The sequence below is a fragment of the Bubalus bubalis genome, chromosome 12 (assembly GCF_019923935.1).
Source record: "Bubalus bubalis isolate 160015118507 breed Murrah chromosome 12, NDDB_SH_1, whole genome shotgun sequence".
NCBI lineage: Eukaryota > Metazoa > Chordata > Mammalia > Artiodactyla > Bovidae > Bubalus > Bubalus bubalis.
In genome coordinates, this window is record NC_059168.1 from 87483618 (window position 1) to 87506418 (window position 22801).

General features: G+C 47.7%; 1 protein-coding gene across 11 annotated transcripts in view; it reads right to left on the reverse strand.

Moving 5' to 3' along the window:
* Positions 1 to 22801, reverse strand: part of ASAP2 (ArfGAP with SH3 domain, ankyrin repeat and PH domain 2) — a 158284-nt gene that overhangs the window by 56256 nt on the left and 79227 nt on the right. For 9 of the 11 annotated variants that reach the window (XM_025261575.3, XM_025261573.3, XM_044926268.2 and 6 more), the window contains 6 exons: positions 17838 to 17912; positions 15913 to 15962; positions 12146 to 12275; positions 7621 to 7706; positions 851 to 926; positions 493 to 579 (listed from right to left, as the gene is read on the reverse strand). In XM_025261575.3, the coding sequence (XP_025117360.1) occupies positions 493 to 579; positions 851 to 926; positions 7621 to 7706; positions 12146 to 12275; positions 15913 to 15962; positions 17838 to 17912 (504 nt within the window). Of the gene's footprint in view, positions 1 to 492; positions 580 to 850; positions 927 to 7620; positions 7707 to 12145; positions 12276 to 15912; positions 15963 to 17837; positions 17913 to 18876; positions 18988 to 19035; positions 19313 to 22801 lie in introns of those variants that run through there. The other 2 variants (XM_044926272.2, XM_044926273.2) reach the window with 2 other exon arrangements.

Consider the following 22801-nt stretch of genomic DNA (forward strand, 5'->3'; position numbering starts at 1 on the left):
TAATTATATGAAAGAGATGATGTAAGAAACCAAGGTTTCTACCCATCAGAAAGCAAAAAATTAAGCTCCTCCCATTTTATGGAACATCATCTCTGGGCTGGAAGATTCAGATGGTCACCAGTCACCTGTTGATGCCACACAGGCAGGGCCCATGGACATCAGGGCAGAGGAACCACAGAGCCCCAGGGAGCGAATCAACAGTAATTGATATGAACAACGAGTGTCTAAGTGAAGAGATGGTAAGATAGACGGAGCAGCAATTGTTGAAATGCTGCCATTAAGGCAAGGCTTATGGTAATGTTTCCTCCACGAAATAAGCGTATTTTAAAAGATGGTTTTATAAAACCAACTCAAAAAACAAACTACATATTTTCATGCTGTCCAATACAACCCCGGAGTGAAGGAGCACCCAGAGACCTGGATCTCACCTCTTCGGTCCTAGAGCCCCCGAGACTAAGGGATGAAAGGTTTTTCAAACTTAAATCCCCTCACCTCTTTCTGTTCAACCTGTAATGCCGATTTCAGAATATCTCGGAGCTGTATCAACTGCCTTCTCTCTTCGTCCTGGGCCTGTTTGATCTTTAAAAAACATAACAAAGCAGAGAAAGTACGGCTGAGGTGCAGCGAGATGGTGGAGCTCATGGTCATTTCTCAACAACTGCAACCTTCCCTCCCAAACCAAGACGGAGGATAGAGTGGGAACCCTGTTCCCCAAGCTCCGTGGGGGTGCTCCAGGGCAGTCACGTTCTGGGCAGTGCAGCATACAAACACGAGATCACACGGGATCAATGTTTAAATCCAAGTGCATAGTGCATACTTACGACACTCACGTGGGAGGGAAGTTACTTACTGTGTGAAGGTCTGTGGAAAGTGTTTCAATGGAAGGTTTGAGGCTTTCAACTGCTTTCAGTCCATCCTGGAAAAAACTAGGAGGAAAAAAGAGCATTGGCTGTGTTTCATAAAAGAGAAAACAATTTTGTTAGATGGAGAAAAAAGACTTCTTTAAAGGAAATGGCTGAGATCATGATGTAATTCCTGGGGGGGGAAGGACTAGGAACCTAGGAACCAAACCTTAAAATATCAGGCAAACCATGAACAAAGTGATGTTCAAAACTATGAGCAATGAATTGAGAAGGAACCACAATAAGCCTGCTGCTGCTGCTCAGTCACTTTAGTCGTATCCGACTCTGTGTGACCCCATAGACGGCAGCCCACCAGGCTCCCCCATCCCTGAGATTCTCCAGGCAAGAACACTGGAGTGGGTTGCCATTTCCTTCTCCAATGCATGAAAGTGAAAAGTGAAAGTAAAGTCACTCAGTCGTGTCCGACTCTTAGTGACCCCATGGACTGCAGCCTACCAGGCTCCTCCGCCCATGGGATTTTCCAGGCAAGAGTACTGGAGTAGGATGCCATTGCCTTCTCTGGCAATAAGCCGGAGTCTTATGTCTCTGTGTGTCTGTGATTTTTCCTGGAAGATTCAGATGGTCACCAGCCACTTGCTGATGCCACGCAGGCAGAGTCTGGACACCAAGGTAGGGGAACCACAGAGCACTAGCTAGAGAAACAACCATCTGAATAACAAGAGTCTATGTGCCTAGGCGCTAAGAGCTACTTATCCAGCGACGAACAGAGCAGAAAAGGTTGAAATGCTACCGTTTCATATAAAACGAACCCTAAATTCTCAGTTTATAGTGGGAAAACAGGACTCTCCCGACAAATCGCAGCAGAGGCTCGGGTTCAGAACTAAAAGAGTCTGAGGCCAGAGAAGCACAGGGTGAATGTAAGAATAAGACACTAAATTAGGCTCCTTAACAGGCCACAGCTAAGTGGAAAAGACAAAGGACAAAGATAAAAAGCAAGCTGGCTTAAATGCACACGGATGGCCGTGTGTGCAGAGCAGGGAGACGTGGTCAGAGAACTTGAGAATGAATATCAAAAGGAACATTTTTAACGCTCAGAACCCAGGGCTCATAAAGTCACTTATAACAAGCGATTCAGGAATGAGAATGGAGGCTGGACGAGTTTTTTTCTGCAGCTCGGCCTCTGAGCCCATTTGAGGGGCAGCAGAGGCTTCCGGGAACTCAGGCGAGGGTTCAAAACCTGTAACAAGGCCTAAAGCACCCACCTCCAAGCTTCAGTCCACCCTCCTTGCCCCTTATTCACTTCTTCCTACGCCTCCATGGCCACCCAGTCATCTCTGCCTCAGGCCCTTTGTGCAGACTGTTCTTCCCTCTGAGGAGGCCCTGCAGTTTGCCTTCTGGTTTACCTGCTGGTTCCCACTCACTCTCCAAGTTTTCAGCTAAAAATACGGTCTCATCAGCAAGGTGTGCCACACTCCCCTCCCTTCAAAGAGGTCTCCTCACCAGATTCTCTCAGAGATCCTGTCTCTGGCTTCGAAACACTTGCCACAACTGCCGTTATGTGTTCATTGGGGTAACAGTTTAAAACATAGTTCCCCCATCAGATCCGAAGTTCTGGGAGAGTGAGGACACAGTATCCGCAAAGCCTGGCACATCTCAAGTGCACGATATTTGTTGAAGGAAGAAATTAATGAAGGAAGGAAGGTGTCTCTAACTTCTGCCGGGTTTACTGGGTACCAAGGAGACTATCTTCAAAAAGTGACCTGGGGTTCACACGTTTCTTTCTTTTAAACTCAGCAACAGTCCTGTGGGAATTTCCCTTATCAAGTTTGCAATTAATAGGAGGGGTTGTAGAAACAACACTGAATGGCACTTAGTACAATAACTCCAAGGAGGGAGGAGGAAGGAAGGAAGGGGGAAACACACACATGGCATGCGGGCCACAAACCATGACGAGCTGGTTATTAGGAAAGAGGCTAGGCTATCAGCGTTTCTTACTTTAATCTTTAGATATTTGCGTAATTTCACTTTACATTCTCATTCCTGTATTTTGCCGAACTTGTTTTTTTTTCCCCCTAAATATAGAACATGCTTCTGGTAGAGCAATTGTGTCCGGGTTATAATGACTTTTCCACGTGTCTGTTTCCACTGCCAGGGCAGAAATGCCATGTCTTGCACGTCCCTGTGTTTCCACTCTGAGCACAATGCCCGACCCAGAGCAGCAATTTTAAACTGAAAAGGAAACTGGGAAGCACAAACACAGGAACGAGAGGGCAAACATCTCCCTCTTGTCATGAACTCAGTTGGTTCTGATGTTTTGTCTGAGTTTTATTTTTTTCTTGTATAACTATTCCACTAATCAATTCAAATTCTTGTAAAATAGGTGAAGGCGAGAGGTGATGGTTGCGGGGTGGGGGGTGGGGAGGGAGAGAGGGAGGCAGAAAGGGAAGGGAAGTTGAACACACACTAGTTTAGGGAGGGGGAGAGACATCACAGGGGATTGGCCCAGAAAGGGTCCTGCTCCCGGCATGGGGCAGCAGGTGCTTGGCCCTGGAACCTCCGAGCCTGGCAACGGTCCCCGGTGCACCCCGCAGTGGAGTCAGGTGCCCAGAGAAGTATTTCTCATCACAGATACCGTCCGCATTGCAACACTGGGCCCTGTGCTTGCAAGAATGATCCAGACTTAAGATTTCGTTGACCATCTACCTAGAAAGCTCTTCCCCCTGATTTTCAAAACTCCTATCTTTTGTGCACCAATCCTTATTGAGGCATGTGTGTTGTGTCTATCTTCTCTGCCCTTAGGGGGAATGCTTCAAAACAAGGCGCCTTTTTATCAACTGCTGTCACTTCAAGCCTAAGTACAAACTCCCAGGCAGTTTTCTTTGGTTGAGCCTGTCAGAGCTTTCCTGGGCTTCCACAGTATTATCCATACTGCTGCTAAGTCACATCAGTCGTGTCCGACTCTGTGCGACCCCAGAGATGGCAGCCCATACTACCAAATACCAAATTTTGCTCTTTATTTGTTTTCTAGCCTACCTGATCAAATTCGCCAGGCTTTATAATACCCCCACTGAAATTTAACCTTCATGTGCCCAACAAGCAGGGCGGCCTCCCCCTCCTAAGCCTTCCCACCAGCACCCCCGCACAGCTGGTGGCCTCTGGCCCTCTCTCTCCTGGAGGGAACTTCTCCCGGGCACCAGAGAAGGTCTTATTCCATCTGCAACACCAAGGACATCAGCTGCCACTGGTCACAGAGGTTCCCAGCAGGTACAAAGAACGAGTCACTGCAGCGCTCATCACCACTGTCTAGAACGTTTTTGTTTTAAAGACTGCCTGGTTTTAGATTCCACTAGAGAACAGGAGCCTCAGTCTTCAGCAGCAAAGGCTAGTAAGACACTGTCCAGGCTCTTCTAGGAACTGGAGATGCAAGTTCTTTCCTTACATGATATAAAAGGCATAGATCATAAGTTTATAAGACGATCAGCTTCTCAGGTGGCTCAGTGGTAAAGCATCTGCCTGGAAATGCAGGAGAACAGAGTCTGATCCCTGGGTTGGGAAGATTCCCTGGAGGAGGAGATGGCAACCCACTCCAGTATTCCTGCCCAGAGAATCCCATGGACAGAGGAGCCTGGTGGGCTACAGTCCATGGGGTCGCAAAGAGTTGGACGCATCTGAGCAACTGAAGATGAAGAAGAAGATACTCTTCAAGAAGGCTTCTGGAGAAAGCAAAAAGGAAGAAGAGTAAAGTCTGTCTAAGCAGTTCTCAGGAAGAACACGCAAGTATGCTTCCAGGGAATCTAGGCTTCACCACGAGGCCTCTGGGCACCTGCAGAGACCAGCTGCCCCTTCTGAGCAGGCTGCCTCTGCTCTGGGGTCACTGCGCTCGCCAGGCTGGGCCATGCTCACGACGCGGAGACGGAGAGTGTGAAATGGAGACACGTGGGAACTGCCCGGCGGATAAACACGTGTGTGGCCACGGGCTCCTTCATCCAATGGCTGAATCACTCAAGCTCCACGTTTTATGCCCTCCAAACATGCATTTGAAAAGTCAAAGCTTCTCAAACGATTCGAAGAGCATGCAGTATATACATGTGCACACACACACACACACACACACACAAGCTCCATCCAAAAAGGAAGTAATGGAAGACTCATCATTTTTAAAAGTTACTGAGCTCATGCCCATAAAAGGCCAACTCGTTCACTTTTCCACAAGTGGTCTGTTGCTAACCAACTGATTAGTTTGGGCAAAATAAAGGAAAAAAATAAAAAAGGAAACCCCAGAATAACTTCTTCAAAAATAAAATATCAGCAAGGAAGCAACCCACTTCCTAAATGGCCTCACATAAGGTTACAAGGAGAAGACTGAAGAAGTAACTTGTATGATCATCACATAGCATTTTGAGTTTCTGTAAAAGAATTCATCTTACAAATTCTACAAACCGAGGGTCTTCCTATTTTCTGAACTCCACGCCGAGAGCTCTTCTTTTAACCCAGGATGAACCACACGACACATCTCCCTTTGCTGCTGGGCCTCGACTTCAGAAACACAACATGACCAGAGGCGCGTTAAGAATTCCGAAGCCCGGCTCCACCCAATTCAGTGCAATTCACCACTGCAAACTGGGCTAGGGAAACGCGACGTGGCCAAAGGTGAAAACATAAATGTCACGGAGGACATCTCTGCAGAGGATACAGCTGGGCGGGAGACACTACACGTGAAAGGCGCCATCGTGGGCATGCGCAGGCAGCGCCATGGTGACAAGAGGGAAGAGCCATGCGCAGGTGGGGCGGGCGGACGTCCTTACAGTGGCAGCTACACCCGAGCCGGGTCTCACAGGACCAGAGGCTGGGGGAAGGCACAGAAGGAACAGAAAGGCGTTCCAGGCAAAGGGGACAGCAGGGCAAAGGGTATCAGAGCGGGACATGGCCCGTTAAGGGAAAGGCATGTGGACACATGTAGGAACAACACCGTCGAGAGATTTCCACACCACTCACACATCCCCAGGCCCAGGCAGCCCGGGCTCCAGCCCCCCTTGGACACAACCACCTGAGTGGTCGCACAGCCACCCCATCCCATCTGGTCCTTCTCCGCACCCAGAGCAAGCCCGTGAAAGCAGGATTGGATCGGGAGACGCCTCCCTGACGTTCCCAATCAATTCCACTCTCCTCTCGTCCTGCAGCAGCCTCCTCAAGGTCACAGCCACTCCCGGAGACTGTCACACCCCTGCTGGCTGGCTAGCTGCTGTGCCCTGTCCCACCGGTAAGTCCACACAGGTAGGAACTCGGTTTCCTTCTTGCTGCATCACCTGGACCTTCTGAATCACTCTATGTCCTCCGGCACACAGCAGGAGCTCAACCAACACTTGCTGAACGAATCCTCTGCTTGAAACTTTGCACACCTCCCCATACGTGTGGGGCAGAACCTAATGCTGTGAACAAGACGCCAGGCTGTGACCGCCTCCAGCTTTCCCACGCAGCTTCACTTCACTCACGAGGCTTCAGGTGGGCTGGCCTCCCTCCTGCCTCGAGACCCTGCCCCTGCCTGGAAGGTTCTTCCCCTGCTCCCCACCTGCCGGCCCCTCCGTGTCCTTCAGACCCCAGAATCCACATCCCCGAGACAGACCTGCAGATAACTCAAGAATCTGAACACCTCCTGTGGGCCAGGCGCTGTGCTCTGCCAGCTGGAAACCACAGCAAGGACGAAACAGAGAAGAAATCCCTGCCCTCCATCTCAATCTAAATTAGGTCCTTCTGTTATATTCTCTCTCAGACTCTGGTACTTCAGAACACTTTGCGAAGCATCCGATTATATGTGGGTTTGCCTGCGTCTTGCTCCAGCAGGCGCTGTGCCAGGGATGTACACCACCCTGTCTCCAGCATCTCAGGGGGCTCCTAAAACACAGCACACACCCAACAGCAGCAGCGAAGGAGCCCACAGCCTGTTCACGTCAATGGTGAGATGCAGGCTGAGGAACGGGAAAGATAATAAGGCCAAGAGATGAGGCCGGGGTGTGGAGGGCTGACAGACACCGCGAAGATAAGCACGTGAGCAGACCCCTGAACCTGAACGTTTCTCCCTCTCTCCCCAGACAGCCGCCTTTGCTTAGCACATCATCTGTTTTATAGATCAATAATACATGGAAGTATTCTCCTAATTTAAGACTCTGCATTAACACTATCTCACTTCTCTTTTAACAAAAAGAACATCCAAGAATCAAACTAATTTGGCACTTTACCAAAAAAAAAAATATATTTGATAAAGTAATGTAGATTTTTATATTATTTTTTAGTTTTTGAGATATAATTCTCAAACTGTAAAATTCAACCTTTTAAAACATGCAATTCAGTGGGTTTTAGTATATTTATTATTCACAAAGTTGAGAAATCATCAGCCCTGGCTAATTACAGAATATTTTCATTACCCCCAAAAAAACCCTGTGCCCCCTGGAAGTCATTCCCCACTCCTCTCCTCCCCTCAAGCCCTGTCTCAGGGGGTCTGCCCATTCCCGATCTTTCAAGTAAGTGGACTCATTCAGTCTGTGGTCTTCTGTTTCCAGCTTCTTTCACTTTATGTGTTTTGAAGGCTCGTCTGTGTTGCAGCATGCCTCACTGTTTCACTCTTTTTACATATTTACTAGTATTTTTAAAATACATGCATACTTTCCTCAGCATAATACTAAAGATCTCCGAGAAGCTGCCGTAAAGAGAGAAACATCTGAAATACCATGATAATGAAGGAAAAGAACCAAGAACTTACTTGCATTGAGCGTGAAAATACTTGATCAGATTCTGAAGTAAATCCACTCCCTTTTTAATCTTAATTTCATTGACCTTCAGCAGATACTGTTTAAAAAAAAAAACAGGAAATGTCATAGAAACCGAATATGAGCTGAACATGAATTTCTGAGGGCAGGTCGCCTCCCTACCTTCTCTGACATCCTGTATTATGGGTAGGGCTCATGATAGATGCTTAATATTTTCTGAACGCCACAACTAAATGCTTTGTTTATTTTGGTGCCACATGAATTACCTGACCTTTGGGTAATCAAATACTTAGATTTAAGTGCCAAGAACTCCCTGCAATAAAACATTCTGTCTTAACCAGCTAGGGGAAACTTTTGCCCCAGTTGCATGGAAGAGTGAGGATGGTTAGAATGAAAGGGTTCCACCTTCTGGACTCTGCTGTCCACATCCCCTGTTCCAGGGCCCTTTCTTCAGGTAGATCACTGTCTAAACACTAACTGCTGGTCTTCTGTAGTTTAGGCTTTGTCTCCACATCTCTGATATTAAAACACTTCCCCAACACTTTAAATAAACATTGTGATTCTGTGAATTTAAAAAAAACAAAGTTTAAATTCAAATAAATTAAAATCATTTTTAACTTGGAGAATTCATTAACAATCATAAGACAACAGGAAACCCCAGGGATTTACAGAACTAGTATCAGGATGTACATTTGCTCTTTGGTAAGGGTTTATAGAACAAAAGATCCCATAAATTCCCTGTCCCCTTCACTATCGAAATAGGAGATATTTACAATCCTGAGAATAAGTCACCTCTAAGGCTGAAAGCCCCCTAGAAAGCTGCTGACCCCCATTGATCACTGGCATCTCAGCTGTAACCTGGGAAACTCGCCTTCAAGTGTCCTCCTGCCCGGCTGCTCTGAAACGGTAACTACATCATTGCCTTTACGTCCTCATCCCCCTCCTTTCTGATACTTATTCACTGTTAACTAAATAAAGATGTCTGGCAATGTAGCAAAGTGGTTAGATGGTTAATGAGATGTTTGGTCATGTGTCAACATTACAATCCACGTGCACTTTGACCTGGAAATTCTACTTTCGGGTATTTATTCTAAGAAGACAATCATAAAAATTTACAAAGATGAATGGAAAAGAAGGTTCATTGCAGACTTGCCTGTAAAAGTGAAAAATGGAAACAAGCCAAATGTAATGAATGGGGATCTACAGTGTGGCGCATCCATAGAAAGAAGGGCTGTTAGTAATCAAGCCAATAAAGCAGAGACTTCCTGATGGCAAAGATGTCTGTGGCACACTAGTGAGTGAAAATAACCAGAATACAAAGCAGCAGTAGAAAATGATCCTGGTTATACAAACTGTCCTTAACGTATGCGTACCAGGGACATCTGGAAGATGTGCCGCTAAATGTCAAGGTGGTTACCTTAGTAAGTAAAATCTGTAGTGACTTTCAATCTCTTTTATGCATATACACATATATACATGGGCTTCCCAGGTGGTGCTAGTGGTTAAGAACCCGCCTGCCAATGCAGGAGACATAGAGACACAGCTTCAATCCCTGGGTCAGGAAGATCCCCTGGAGGAGGGCATGGCAATCCACTCCAGTATCCTTGCCTGGAGAATCCTCATGGACAGAGGAGCCTGGCGGGCTACAGTCCATAGGGTTACAAAAAGTCGGACACAACTGAGCGACTAAGTACGCATGCATGCACACACACACACACACACACACACACACACACACATACACTGACCAATGTTTTAAAGCACATATTTTTATAATCATAAGAAAAGCAAGAGCAGATCTCTCATACATTCTCTATTCATCTGTATTACCGATCTGGCATTCTGAATGTCTTTATAAAATTCGTTTTGAAGAGAAAATCCCACAGGTTTAGAATATAAACACCTGAAAGTCACTTCTCTACATTAGATCCGAGGCAACTAAAATGGTAAACACCTGAACCACGTCGAGCATTTACAAAGCTCGAGGGCTTCAGTTTGAGGAAGCGGTTGAACGATTTTAAAGCCACTGTAACTCAAGCAGTCTTCACTCTGAGGGGCCGGATTCTCGGGGACTGCTTTTCAGACACGCTGTGTTTCCAGCCCAGGTCTGGCTGGTCACCGTCTGCAGCTTCATCAGATGAGTCTTGCTCTGCAAACTCCGACCTCACAGCCCGCTGGCCCACCTCCACTTTTGTGTCTGCACACAGTGCCGGGCCCTGCCCCAGCCAGCTCTGCAGAGCGGGGACCCTGTGATGCTCAGCACAGACTGGGGACCCGCCCAAAAGACGACTCATGTGTGTGACTTAGCGGTGTCGAGTAGATAGAGCCTTTCCAATAAAATAACCCTTCTGACAGCCCTCACAGCCCATTCGCCCAGACAAGGACAAGCCCCAGTGCTGGGTGCACACCGGGTGCACGCTGCAGAAAGCGCACCCTCACCACGGGGAAATGCCAGTAACACCCAGGCTGAGTCTCTCGTCCCTAAACGTACTTGAATAAGCAGTCCTGCAGAGTTCAGGTCGACAGCTTTCCCCCTCACTAGCCAAAGAGAGAGCACAACCTTAACTCACACACATGCCCCTCCAAATTCAATCTCCGTGAAACACTCTACTTCATTTTATCCCCCTTCAATAAAAGCAATGCCCTGTGTCTGCATGACGTGCAGCGGTTTTGCTTCCTCATCCCTGTCTCTTGTCGTCCGGGCTGATTTCTCCAACACTGTGCGAAATGGGCTAGACAGGTGTTAGTCTAAGTGATGTCTGCTGTGATAAAACAGCACGTGGATAAAAACATCCACATCCACTCCCCTGTCTACAGGAACACTTTGAGCCTAGTTACACCTTTCTAAATATTCACGTAGCAAAGGATTCACGTATTCAAAATAGCAAAGGAGAGACAGAGGAACAAAACAGACTTAAGACATAAAAAAAAAAAGTAAAAGAACAGACTTTTTTGATGTTACTATCGCAACAACATACACAGTAACATCAAGTGTGAATGATTAAAGAATCCCATCAAAAGGCAGAGATTGTCAGACTGGATAAAAAAATCATGACCCAAATATAGGTTGCCCACAGGAAACACATTTCAGAGCCAAAGATATGAGTAAGTTGAAAGTAAAAGGCTGGAAAAAGAAATCCCATGCAAACAGAAACCAGAAGAGAATCGGCGTGGCTGTACTAATATCAGACAAACGTCTCTCGTCCCAGGGACGGATTCTCCTCTGTGGACCACTTGGTGTGCTCTGGGAATAGAAAGTCATTTAAATACACTCCTAAGATACACATATGGAAAGGCTAGGTGCTTGCTGTAATTAACAAACATCCTAAAATCACAAAGTGCCTTTTGATGAGCTTTGCTGTTGGACGGCTTACAGGGAATGGAGAACTGGCTGAACCGAGTCTCGGTGCCTGTCACAAACATCACCCCTGCACGGGCACACTCAAAACGTACGTCTGTACTGCTGTGGGGGAACACAAACACCACCAAGCATGGATACTCCACTGGCACTGCCTGGAGGCATGAGCCCTCGGGCGAGGGGGAACTGTTTTCAGGAGCTGTTTCGACCAACAGACCTCCAAGCAAGGCATGAAAAACAGGCTGGAAGCAAAGGCTTGCATGGCTGGTCTTGGGGACTTTCCACCCCTGAGCCTCCAGCAAAGGAAAGTTCTGAGTGTCGGTCCTGCCATTTTCCCTTCCCAGAGGCAAGGACTCAGGCTGCAGGTGGAGCGGACAGAGGACTTCAGGCCTTGGGAGCATCCTTACCCCGAGCAGGTGGAGCCCAGGGTTGGGGGCGGACACTTGCAGAGGCAGGGGCTTCTGGAAACAGACCCTCAGTCTCACAGAGGGGACCACAGCTGTGGGGGGAGGGGGTCTCACCACCCCGGTACCTCCTTAAAAGCACCTAAGGGGGTATTCTGGCTTCCCTGGTGGCTCAGATAGTAAAGCATCTGCCTGCAATGCGGGAGACCCAGGTTCGATCCCTAGGTTGGGAAGATCCCCTGGAGAAGGAAACAGCAACCCATTCCAGTAATCTTGCCTGGAAAATTCCATGGACGGAGGAGCCTGGTAGGCTACAGTCCTTGGGGTCACAAAGAGTCGGACACAACTGAGCAACTTCACTTTAAGGGGGTATTCTAGCTGACTTAAAGCGGAGAAGAGGTGTTTCCAGGAGGATCTGCGTGAGGCAGAAAGAACCTTCTTGCAAGTTCTATTCGTAAGTCATGTCCAACTCTTTTGTGATCCCATGGACTGTAGCCCACCAGGCTCCTCTGTCCACGGGATTTCCCAGGCAAGGATACTAGACTGGGTTGCCATTTCCTCCTCCATCTTTCAAATGAGTCTTTCCCTACCTCTAATAAATCTTGATGTCAGATTAATCTAATCCCACACTCCAGGAGCCTAAGGCTCCCTGAGGGGCAGAAAGTGGACAACAGCATCCACCGCCCCTCGGCGCTGGCCCCGAGGCCTCTGGTGGGCGCTGCCCGCCCACCTCGCACGCCCACCTCGCACGCCCACCTCGCACATCTGCAGCTGGAAGTAGCGCCGCTCCTTCTCCATCTCCTCCGCGATCTCAGCCCCGCTGATCTCCGTGCGGATCATCCCGTGGAGCTTGGCGTGTTCCTTCTTCTCCTTTTCTATCTTGGTTCTAACATGTGGAAAAGCGAGAGAATCAGTCAAGACACCTCTAGACTGGGGAGTCCTCTCTGCGATCCTAACGCCCACCCTGGACAAAAGTGCTCCCCGAGATGCCTTGGCACGGGATGGACTTGAACTCACTGGGAAGAAAAGATGCGAATTGTCCCCAGAAATATCCATCTTGGCCCTTTCTGTTGAGTACTGAACTCAGCAAATGCTTCCAAAGCAACTCCACCAGGACAGTGCTCAAGGTCACAGAGGACTTCTCTGGTGGCTGAGATGGTAAAGAATCTGCCTGCCATGCAGGAGACCTGGGTTCAATCCCTGGGTCAGAAAGATGCCCTGGAGAAGGAAATTGACAACCCACTCCAGTATTTCTGTCTGGAGAATTCCATGGAGAAAGGAGCCTGGGGCGGTGGGGGGGTATAGTCCATGGGACTGCGAAGAGTTGGATACAACTGAGCTCTAACACTTTCACAGTCACAGAAGGAAACAGATGACCTTTTCCATTTTTAAGCTTTATTCCCCTCTGTCTTTATCTCCTGCTCGACTGTGCTCCTGAGTCCAGCGTGCAGTAAAGGGTACCAGCTGACCCCTCTCTGGAGTGTGTCCTGAGACGGGGGACCTGGATAACTACAAGTCACATCAGTTAGGAAGGGCTTGAAATACTAATTAGACTTTTATTCAGGAGAAAAAGGAAACTAAACAAAAGCCACAGAAAGCACTCAGAAATGTCAAGGCTACCACCAAGAGAAGGGCAGAGACTCTGCACGGCACCCAAGGCGGACACCAACACCACACAAGCAGCACTCCTCAGAAAGTGTTCAACATGAAATGGGTTCCTCTGGGTCCAGAGTCCCCATCGTTTGGGGAGGGGGTATTTAAGAAGAGGCAAGAAACGAGCTTCTAATTCTTGTTTTTTATTTGAGGCACAGCACTAGGCGTGCAGTAGACAGTCACTGACTTGAATGGGTGAGTAGCAGGTGACCACCTGGTAGAGATGTTGCTGCAGCAACTCTTGCCCCAGGAGGGAGTGTGACCGGAGGCCCCTGAGGTCACAGGACAATTACACAGCCCCGAGGCGCCCCTGACGCCTCGGCTACTGCCAAGGGCCTGAGATCCAGTCCAGACGTCGGTTACTCTCAAAATGGTCAGGTATGGAACTGCAGGCCAGGAATTTTAAAGATGTCTTAAAGCTATTTGTTACACATCACAGGGCCTCTCAGGATAATCTAATCTCACATGTAAGTGGGTAGAGTGAATTTTTAAATTTATCCCAGGATTGTTGTTATTTTTCAGTTGCTAGGTCTTTACGACCCCATGGACTGCGGTGCACCAGGCTTCCCTGTCCTCCACTATCTCCTGGAGTTTGCTCAAACTCATGATGATGTCAATGAGGTTATCCAATCTTCTTGTCCTCTGTGGTCCCCTTCTCCTCCTTGCCCTCCTGGAAAGTCCTTCCCAGCATATCAAGGTCTTTTCAATGAGTCAGCTCTTTGCATCAGGTGGACAAAGGATTGGAGCGTCAACGTCAGTCCTTCCAATGAATATTCAGGGTTGAATATTTAAGATTGACTGGTTTGATCTCCTTGGAGTCCAAGGGACTCTCAAGAGCCTTCTCCAGCACCACAATTACTCTGAGTTTTAAAGGGTGGTGCTCATTTGTCCTCCAATTCTGGGATTTTGTGAGTCCTCACCATATCTATGTGTGTCTTGATTTTATAGAATTTGATCTCATTCTTCTTTCAAACCTTTCGCTTTCAGAACCAGAAGACTCTCTCCAGCAATCCTGCTCAGAGACCCCCTCACATCCCGGGTTCAGAAATGCACAGAAGCATTTTCTCTAACGGCCGTTGAGTCTGGCAGCGACAGCAGCTGAATGGAAGTGGGCAAACCCACATCCTGCCCTTGGCTCAACTGTCCCTTGTGACTGACCAGAGCAAATCCCGAGGCCTGGTGTCCGATCTATAAAGCAGGAATTTGGATCCCCTTCTTATTTACTGAACTGAATTGGCACATGGATGCAGGATGCTAACAGCCCAAGCATAGTGAGTTTGGAGCCTCTCTGGGTTGAGCCAACCTTCAAAGCATTCTGGTTTAATAATCTGTGTTAATATGTGAATGTGCACCATTAGAAAAACTCCAGAATCTGGAGTACAGAACTTTAGATTTCTAGGACAGGATGAGCACCAACGATTTGGTATTGCTTGGTGTGAGCTTTGTGATCCTCCACCTCTGAACAGATGCCTGGGGCTGGTAAAAACAAACAAACCCAATTACCTACATGTAGCTACATCTGATTGCCAGGAGAAATACCAACAACCTCAGATATACAGATGATACCACCTTTATAGCTGAAAATGAAGAGGCACTAAGGAGTCTCTTTATGAGGATGAAAAAGGAGAGTGAAAAAGCTGGCCTGAAATTCAACATTCAAGAAACTAAGATCATGGCATCCAGTCCCATCACTTCATGGAATAGAAGGGGAAAGGGTGGAAGCAGTGACAGATTTTATTTTCTTAAGTTCCAAAATCACTGCTGATAGTGACTGCAAGTCATGATATTACAAGACATTTGCTCCTTGGAAGGAAAACTATGACAAACCTAGATGGCGTATTAAAAAGCAGAGACATCATTTTGCTGACAAAGGTCCGTATAGTCAAAGCTATGGTTTTTCTGATAGTCATGTATGGATGTGAGAATTGGACCATAAGGAAGGCTGAGCACCGAAGAATAGATGCTTTCAAACTGTAGGGCTGGAGAAAACTCTTGAGAATCCCTTGGACTGCAAGGAGATCAAACCAGTCAAACCTAAAGGAAATTAACCCTGAATGTTCACTGGAAGGACTGATGGTGAAGCTCCAACACTTTGGCCACCTGTTTGGAAAAGACTGATTCACTGGGAAAGATTAAATTAGGCAAAAGGAGAATGGAGCAGCAGAGGATGAGATGACTAGATGGTATCACCAACTCAATGGATGTGAATCTGAGCAAATTCCAGGAGATAGTGAACGACCGGGGAGCCTGGCGTGCTGCAGTCCATGGGGTCACCAAGAGTTGGACCTGACTTAGCGACTGACCAACAACTGCGATATCTGAAAAGGCTTTCTTCTGAACACTTCCCACTTTCCCAGATGGCTTCATATAAAAGTTTCTATTTCCACTGAGAAAACTCTATTACCCAATGCACAGCCATTACAAAGTAAACATGAGGCATTAAAACATATTTTCTACTTCTCAGGTATTTAAAATAACTGAAACTATTATCCCCACCATTGCTCACCCAGTTCTAGCTAGCTCGATCCTCTCCACTCCAGGAATCGAGAAACTGATCAGAAATGTTACAACAGCTGCCTAAAGTCAACCAGCAGCAGTCAATTAACATTCCTGAAAACAACAATCAGGCGGTCATAGGACAGACAGAAGAGGAGGGACAAGAAAAAGCCTGTCTGAAGAGGTTAACATCAGGAAGGCAGACACCTGGCATGGAAGGAAATATCTAGAATCACAGCAGAACAGGGCAACACAGTTCTGGGTGAATTCTTTCCTGGATTAAGGTTCATTCAGACAACACCTTTAAGCAATAAAAGAGCGATCTTAAAGCCTCAAGTTACCCACGCTTATTTTTTTTAAATGAAAACACTCACATTTTTGTTTCATAGTCCTTCCAAGCTTTATCAAAAGGCTTCTTCAAATCCTGTAAACAGAGAGGCATAAATTAAACCCCTGGACTAATCATGAACTTCTGGGCAAGATAAACTTAACGTCTCCCAAGACTAGCCCTGAAAGGAGTATTAATCTCTGTGATAAATGACATATGTGATCCCATGAAAAATAAAGAGCCTAAGCTCTAAGTACAGGCTTTTTAACTAGACTAGTGGTGGCATTTCTTTTCTAAGAAATTTTTATTATAGAATATACAAAATGCACACAGAAGAGGAGGGAATATAATGTGCCAGTTGGCTAGTTACAATGAGTTATCAACTCAGCACGTCTTGTTTCACCTAGACCCTGCCCTCTGCCCTAGAATCATTCTGAAATTAAACCCAGACAGACATAACATTTAATCTGTAAGTATTTATCCCTCTGAAATAAAAGGACTCTGGCTTTTTTTTTTTTTAATTAATACAGGAATCTCAACACACGTACCCCTGATGTGGGTCCCAAAACAAGAATATAAAAGCCATTTACTGTCTCCTGTGACCTGATGGTTTAGGCGTTCAGTTGTGTTGGACTCTTGTGACCCCATGGACTGTGTAGCCCGCCAGGCTCCTCTGTCCATGGGATTCTCCAGGCAAGAATACTGGAGTGGGTCGCCATTTCCTTCTCCAGAGGGATCTTCCCAACCCAGGAATCGAACCTGGGTCTCCCACATTGCAGGTGGATTCTCTACCACGTGAGCTACGAGAGGATCAATTCTGATTCACATTCTCTGATGAAACCTGACTTAAAAATGTACTGGGCCACCAAAAATTCCATCAAGTTGTTCCCACCTATATATGCTCCCTTTAACAGGGCTCTTTTGGAAGAGAAAACCCTTTTGTTGCGGGGATTTCTAATTCTTTCTGGCTCTTCTCCAGCCTTCTGACAAGGCCCAAGCTCCACAGCCTGGCACCTAGAGCCTGTAGGAAGGGGGACAGTCCACCCCATCAGCTTCACCTCCACTCCCGCCAGCTCAGGCCACGGGGCAGGACTGCATCTGGCTGCTGCAGACAGGCCGGACTTGCAGGCCCCGGGGCACGACTTGCCCTGTGCACTCCACCCTCTCGTTTTACTGCCTACCTCCCCTGACAAGTTCTTCGGGGCCCCAGGGGACGATGAGTAACATTCCTCAGTGTCTTCACTCCTAACGGCTCACCCGGCCAGACTCCCTGCCCCGACAGCTCTCCGTGCACAGTCTGCCTCTGCAGAGACCCTGGGTCGGCCAGGTTGGCCTTGCGGAGGCTGCTGGGGATCAGAGAGCTCGGCCTCCTAAGGACTGGGACATGGTCGTCTCCCTTTTGTATCACACACCTGTCTGTGCCAGAGATATGCACGAGTGACTTTCTGCTCAGCACCTGGCCCCACACGGCACTCGAGCCCTACACACACGTGCTCAGGACACAGATCACGACTCGAGGGTTTGTGGGAGGCTGATGAGGCCTCAACAATGGGTGCCCTTTGCAGGATAGAAAAATGAAGGTGGCTCAGGCCTTGCTGGTGCTGATCTCCCAGTGGGGAGACCACGTCCCTGCAAGGGGCCTGTTACAGGGGCTAGTCAGGGCCAGACTAGCTGGAAAACTGCACTGCACACAGGCTTCCCTGCTCCGCCAGCCGAGCCCATAGCTGTTCATAGTTTCCTGTTGCTTTCCCTCCCACATCTCAAGCACCAGCGGGACAACTGAGAAAGCCACGGGTCACCACTGTTAGGGGTGAATGGTGGTGCCAAGGCGGCCAGTCAAGGGAGCCCGAGGTGGCACAGAGCTGTCCCGCCATTTTAGGAAGGCCTGAGGGGTATCTGCCCGGACAGGCCAGCAAGACCACAATGCTGTCCTTAGACCACCACCCCCAGACAGGCCTCCGCAGGTCATACCCCTTTCACTCCTTTCAGGTCCCCCTTCAGCAAACTGTCCAGAGGGAAGGAGATTATGTTGTTCATGTTCTGAATCTAAAAGACAAAAAAAAAACAACAGAAAAATATTCTTATTCCATTTCCTTTTTAATCTAAAGCAAGGACAGTAAGGAGGTTAAGAGAACACGTGATAATAAACTTTTCCTAAAACCCCATCATCCTTAACATTCTCTGTAACGATGTCATCTTATGAATGAAAACCTAACAGTGAAACATCTATATCTGTTTATATTTCACAAAATATTAACCTATTACTGGGCTATGAAGTCTGTGGAAAGATAACCATTACAATGAAGGAAAAAAATCAACGACAGAAGCACTTTAAAGATCCAGGAACGGGAACCCCCAACACTTCCTCCTCTCACAGCTGTTATCCATGGCCTGGGGCTGTGGCTCTGGTCAGTTCTGGAGGTCCACAGCCCCCCCCAGTCTCCACAGCACGGCCCCCAACAAAGGAAACTAAAAGAGAACGTGTGTGAGAGAGTGAGAGGGAACAGCACCGAGGGGGTGGGGGGCGGCTGGAGAAAGCAGGTAAGCGAGAAAAGGAGGGACAAGTAGTCTCGAGGTCCCCTGTTCTTCCCCCTGAAGCAAGAAGGCAAGAAATGGTGGCTTAGCAAGTTGTCACTATGGATTAAATCGAGGAGAACCAAAGCCTCCTGACACACTCGGGGCCTGACCCCACTGGCCACTCAGCTGTGAGCCAACTTGAAGACACCAAGCTTCAGTGAGCAAGAAAGCTCAAGGCGCAGAGTCCCTGGGTTCTCAACCCGAGGAGAGTCCCGCCCCAGGGAAAAGAAAGCTGAGGCCCTCCGTCCTCACCTTCCCCCGCACACGCTCCCCAAGTCTGCACAGCTGCCACGCGGCCCGCTGCGGCGGGTGCCTGTGTCACTTCAGAGACCTGCACCGAAATTACGGGACCGGCAACGGAGAGAGGAGCCTTGTGTAAGACCCTTCCTTCTTACAACCCGACAAAGGAAAATTTCACTTTTAGTAGAATTACCTTGGGCTGGAAGGCCAACCACCGTCACAACTTTTACAGCCACGTGGGATCTGACTTCCATGCACTATTCAGCACGTGAACTTTCAAAACGGAGGAAGAAATTTACCTGAAAACTACTACTAGCAAGGCGTGTAACCATGCCTGCACCAGCCACCTCACCTGCCAGATAAATGGTCAAGTCATGACTGTCATCTCCGAAATGCCTTCTGGGGTAACTGTTGTCTGAGGCTTCCACAGCTCGACTAGGCACACACCAGCAGAGGCACAACGCCCTCAGCAATGACTTGCCAGGATCAGCCTGAAGAGTTCGGATTTAAATACTGAAAACCTGAGTCTAAGGTGAGGCCATGCAGGTGACTCACGCCTGGGTTTCCCCACACGTGTCCCACGTCTCCACCCGCCAGCTCGGCACTCAGCCTGCCTCCTGGGGCTCCGGCCTCTCCAGCTGCTACCCGTCCACGCGCTCCCTCTGCCTTCTCACCCCCCTGCCCCTTTTCTGGACTTGAGGCATCACTTCCCCCTCCCACCCCAACCCCTTCCTTGCAGCTGTCTGGTTTCTCTGATGTGTCCCTGATAAAAACCAAACCTATTTCTGCATCTCGACCCTCATAGTCCAACCTCATTTGCCACATTTCATTCCCATGTCTAGCTGAACAGACGTCTTTCTCATTTCCTGCTCCCCGGAGTCTAAGTTCATGGATGATATGCTCCATCCTGAGCTCATGGTCTTCCCTGTGCCCCTGATGCCCAAAACCTGCCCATCCATGAGGATGACTCAGTTGCCATCATTTTCATTAACATCCCAACTGCTCAGCAGGAAGCAATGCCCAACCCCACACTGATCCTCCCATATATTCTTTTTTAAAAAAAATTATTATTTTTGGCTATGTCAGGATTTAGTTGTGGCACTTGGGCTTAGTTGCCCTGTGGCATGTGGGATCTTAGTTCCCAGACCAGGGATTGAACCACTATCCCCTGCACTGGAAGGCAGATTCTTAACCACTGGACCACAGAGGAAATACCCAGGAGGAAATACCCAGGATTTTCATTTTTAAAAATATCTTAAGGGACTTAACAGGTTCCACCCTGCATTCGTCTTATCAAGCTCACACATGACACAAATCCTAAGGGGCGGCTTCAAGCTTTTCTGTTCTCCATTGCACTCATCTACTTCTGCTTCACTGACTACACTAAAGCCTTTGACTTTAGCGTAGGAAAAACAAATTGTGGAAAATTCTTAAAGAGATGGGAATACAAAATCACCTTACCTGCCGCCTGAGAAACTTGTATGCAGGTCAAGGACACAATGGACTGGTTCAAAATTGGGAAAGGAGTACGTCAAGGCTGTATATTGTAGCCCTGCTTATTTAACTTATATGCAGAGTACATCAAGCAAAATGCCGGGCTGGTTGAAGTACAAGCTGGAATCAAGATTGCCAGGAGAAATATCAATAACCTCAGATATGCAGATGACACCACCCTTACAGCAGAAAGCAAAAAGGAACTAAAGAGCCTCTTGATAAAGGTGAAAGAGGTGAGTGAAAAAGCTGGCTTAAAACTCAACATTCAAAAAACTAAGATCCTGGCACCTGGTCTCATCACTTCATTGCAAATAGATGGGTAAATAATGAAAACAGTGACAGACTTAATTTTCTTGGGCTCCAAAATCACTGCAGATGGTGACTGCAGCCATGAAATTGAAAGATGCTTGCTCTTTTGAAGAAAAGCTATGACAAACCTAGACAGCATGTTAAAAAACAGAGTCATCACTTTGCCGACAAAGGTCCATCTAGTCAAAGCTATGGTTTTCCCAGTAGTCATGTATGGATGTGAGAGGTGGACCATAAAGAAGGCTGAACACTGAAGAATTGATGCTTTTGAACTGTGGTGTTGGAGAAGAGTTTTGAGAGTCCCTTGGACTGCAAGGAGATCCAACCAGTCAATCCTAAAGGAAATCAACCCTGAATATTCATTGGAAGGACTGTTACTGAAGCTCCAATACTTTGGCCAGCTGATGTGAAGAGCTGACTGACTCATTGGAAAAGGCCCTGATGCTGGGAAAGACTGAAGGCAGGAGGAGACAACAGAGGATAAGATGGTTGGATGGCATCAGTGCCTCAATGGACATGAGTTTGAACAAGCTCTGGGAGATGAAGGACATGGAAGCCTGGCGTGCTGCAGTCCATGGGGTGACAAAGAGTCGGACACAACTGAGTGAGTGAACTGAACAACAATGAGACAGAATCTAGAGATACATTAATAGCTTTAAACATCACATTATGAATGTGGGAATTCGTTAACTCACTCACCATGTATTTATTGAGCACCTATTTTACAGACAGCAGAAAGCTGGCTACAAATGAACAAATCAATGTTTGCCATCTCAGAGGAAGAATAAATATGTTGTTGTTGTTCAGTCGTTAAGCCGTGTCCAACTCTTTGCGACCCCATGGACTGCAGCACACCAGGCTTGCCTGTCCATCATCAACTCCCGGAGCCTACTCAAACTCACGTCCATCAAGTCAGTGATGCCATCCAACCATCTCATCCTCTGCTGCTCTCTTCCTCCTGCCTTCAATCTTTCCCAGCATCAGGGTCTTTTCCAATGAGTCAGCTCCTCAAATCAGGTGCCCAAAGGATTGGAGTTTCAGCTTCAGCATCAGTCCTTCCAATGAACATTCAGGGTTGATATTTTTTAGGGTTGACTGGTTTGATCTCCTTGTAGTCAAAGGGACTCTCAAGAGTCTTCATAAATATGTAGACACCAAGAATTAAACGAAAGTGTAAGACACACGACATGCAACACGCTGGACTCTGTACAGATACTAGTGGTTCTGAGCAGTCAGGTAGGCTGACTTGGGCTTGGAAAAAACATGACTGTTCCAGTTCCTAAGCCTCAACTCTGCCCCTTCGTCCACTGGACTGCAGAGTCCTGGCTGGAGTTGGACAGGTCAGTCCTGAGTGCTGCCTGGACGAGGCCAGTGTAAGACCAGGGGCAGCAGGAATGGACTGAGGAGGGGGTGTCAGAACCGCTTAGGGCAGGAGGCTGAACTAAAGATACTGGAACAAACAGATACACGGTGGGTTGGGGGAAAAAAGAATAAGGTGCCTGCTGATTAAAACTTGTGTTTCTAGGAAGAACTCTAGTGTGTTTCTACGAGAGGTGCATTACGTGTGAGTGCATGCATGAACGAGAGAAAAACAAGGTTCTGCAGAGCAGGGAAGAAGAACAGCACCCAAAATTTGTTTACGTGTCTATTTTAAGACTGTTATCAGGAGTTCCCTGGCAGTGCAGTGGTTAGAACTCCGCACTACCACTGCAGAGGGCCTGGGTTCAACCCCTGGTCAGGGAACTAAAATCTCACAAGCTGTGTGGTGTGGCAAAAAAAGAGAAGACTTTATTACTATTTATTATTATTTTTTAATTGAAATAAGAAGTCAGGTAGTGAGGACAGGTATTAGGTGAGAAGAGGTAAACTTGGCTTCAGCATCCAAGAATTAAACATTTAGAGTAAAAACCTAAGAACGTGCAAACACAGGGCCCGCTTTCACACTGGACGCTGGGGACAAGGGGGGCGTGACACGCAACAGCCATCACAGCCGTGACGACAGTGATGGAGGAGGCCCACGGGCACTCAGGGAGCAATGGGAGATGGAGCAGGTGAGAGGGCTTGGGCGACAAAGACACATTAGACAGAAGCTCGGTCCTCATGACTCACCGTTTAGTAAGGAAGATGAAGCATGTATGTGCCACACGGAAACCCTATGAGCCATAAATAGAACACCACGGAATTGCTCAGAAGAGAGAATCGCTTTCAGTTTGAACACCAGGGAAATCTTTTGCTGATGGGGGATTACATGGGATGGACCTTCAAAAACGGGAAGGACTCTGCTGTGGGAGCGGGTGGAGGGCATCCCAGCACAG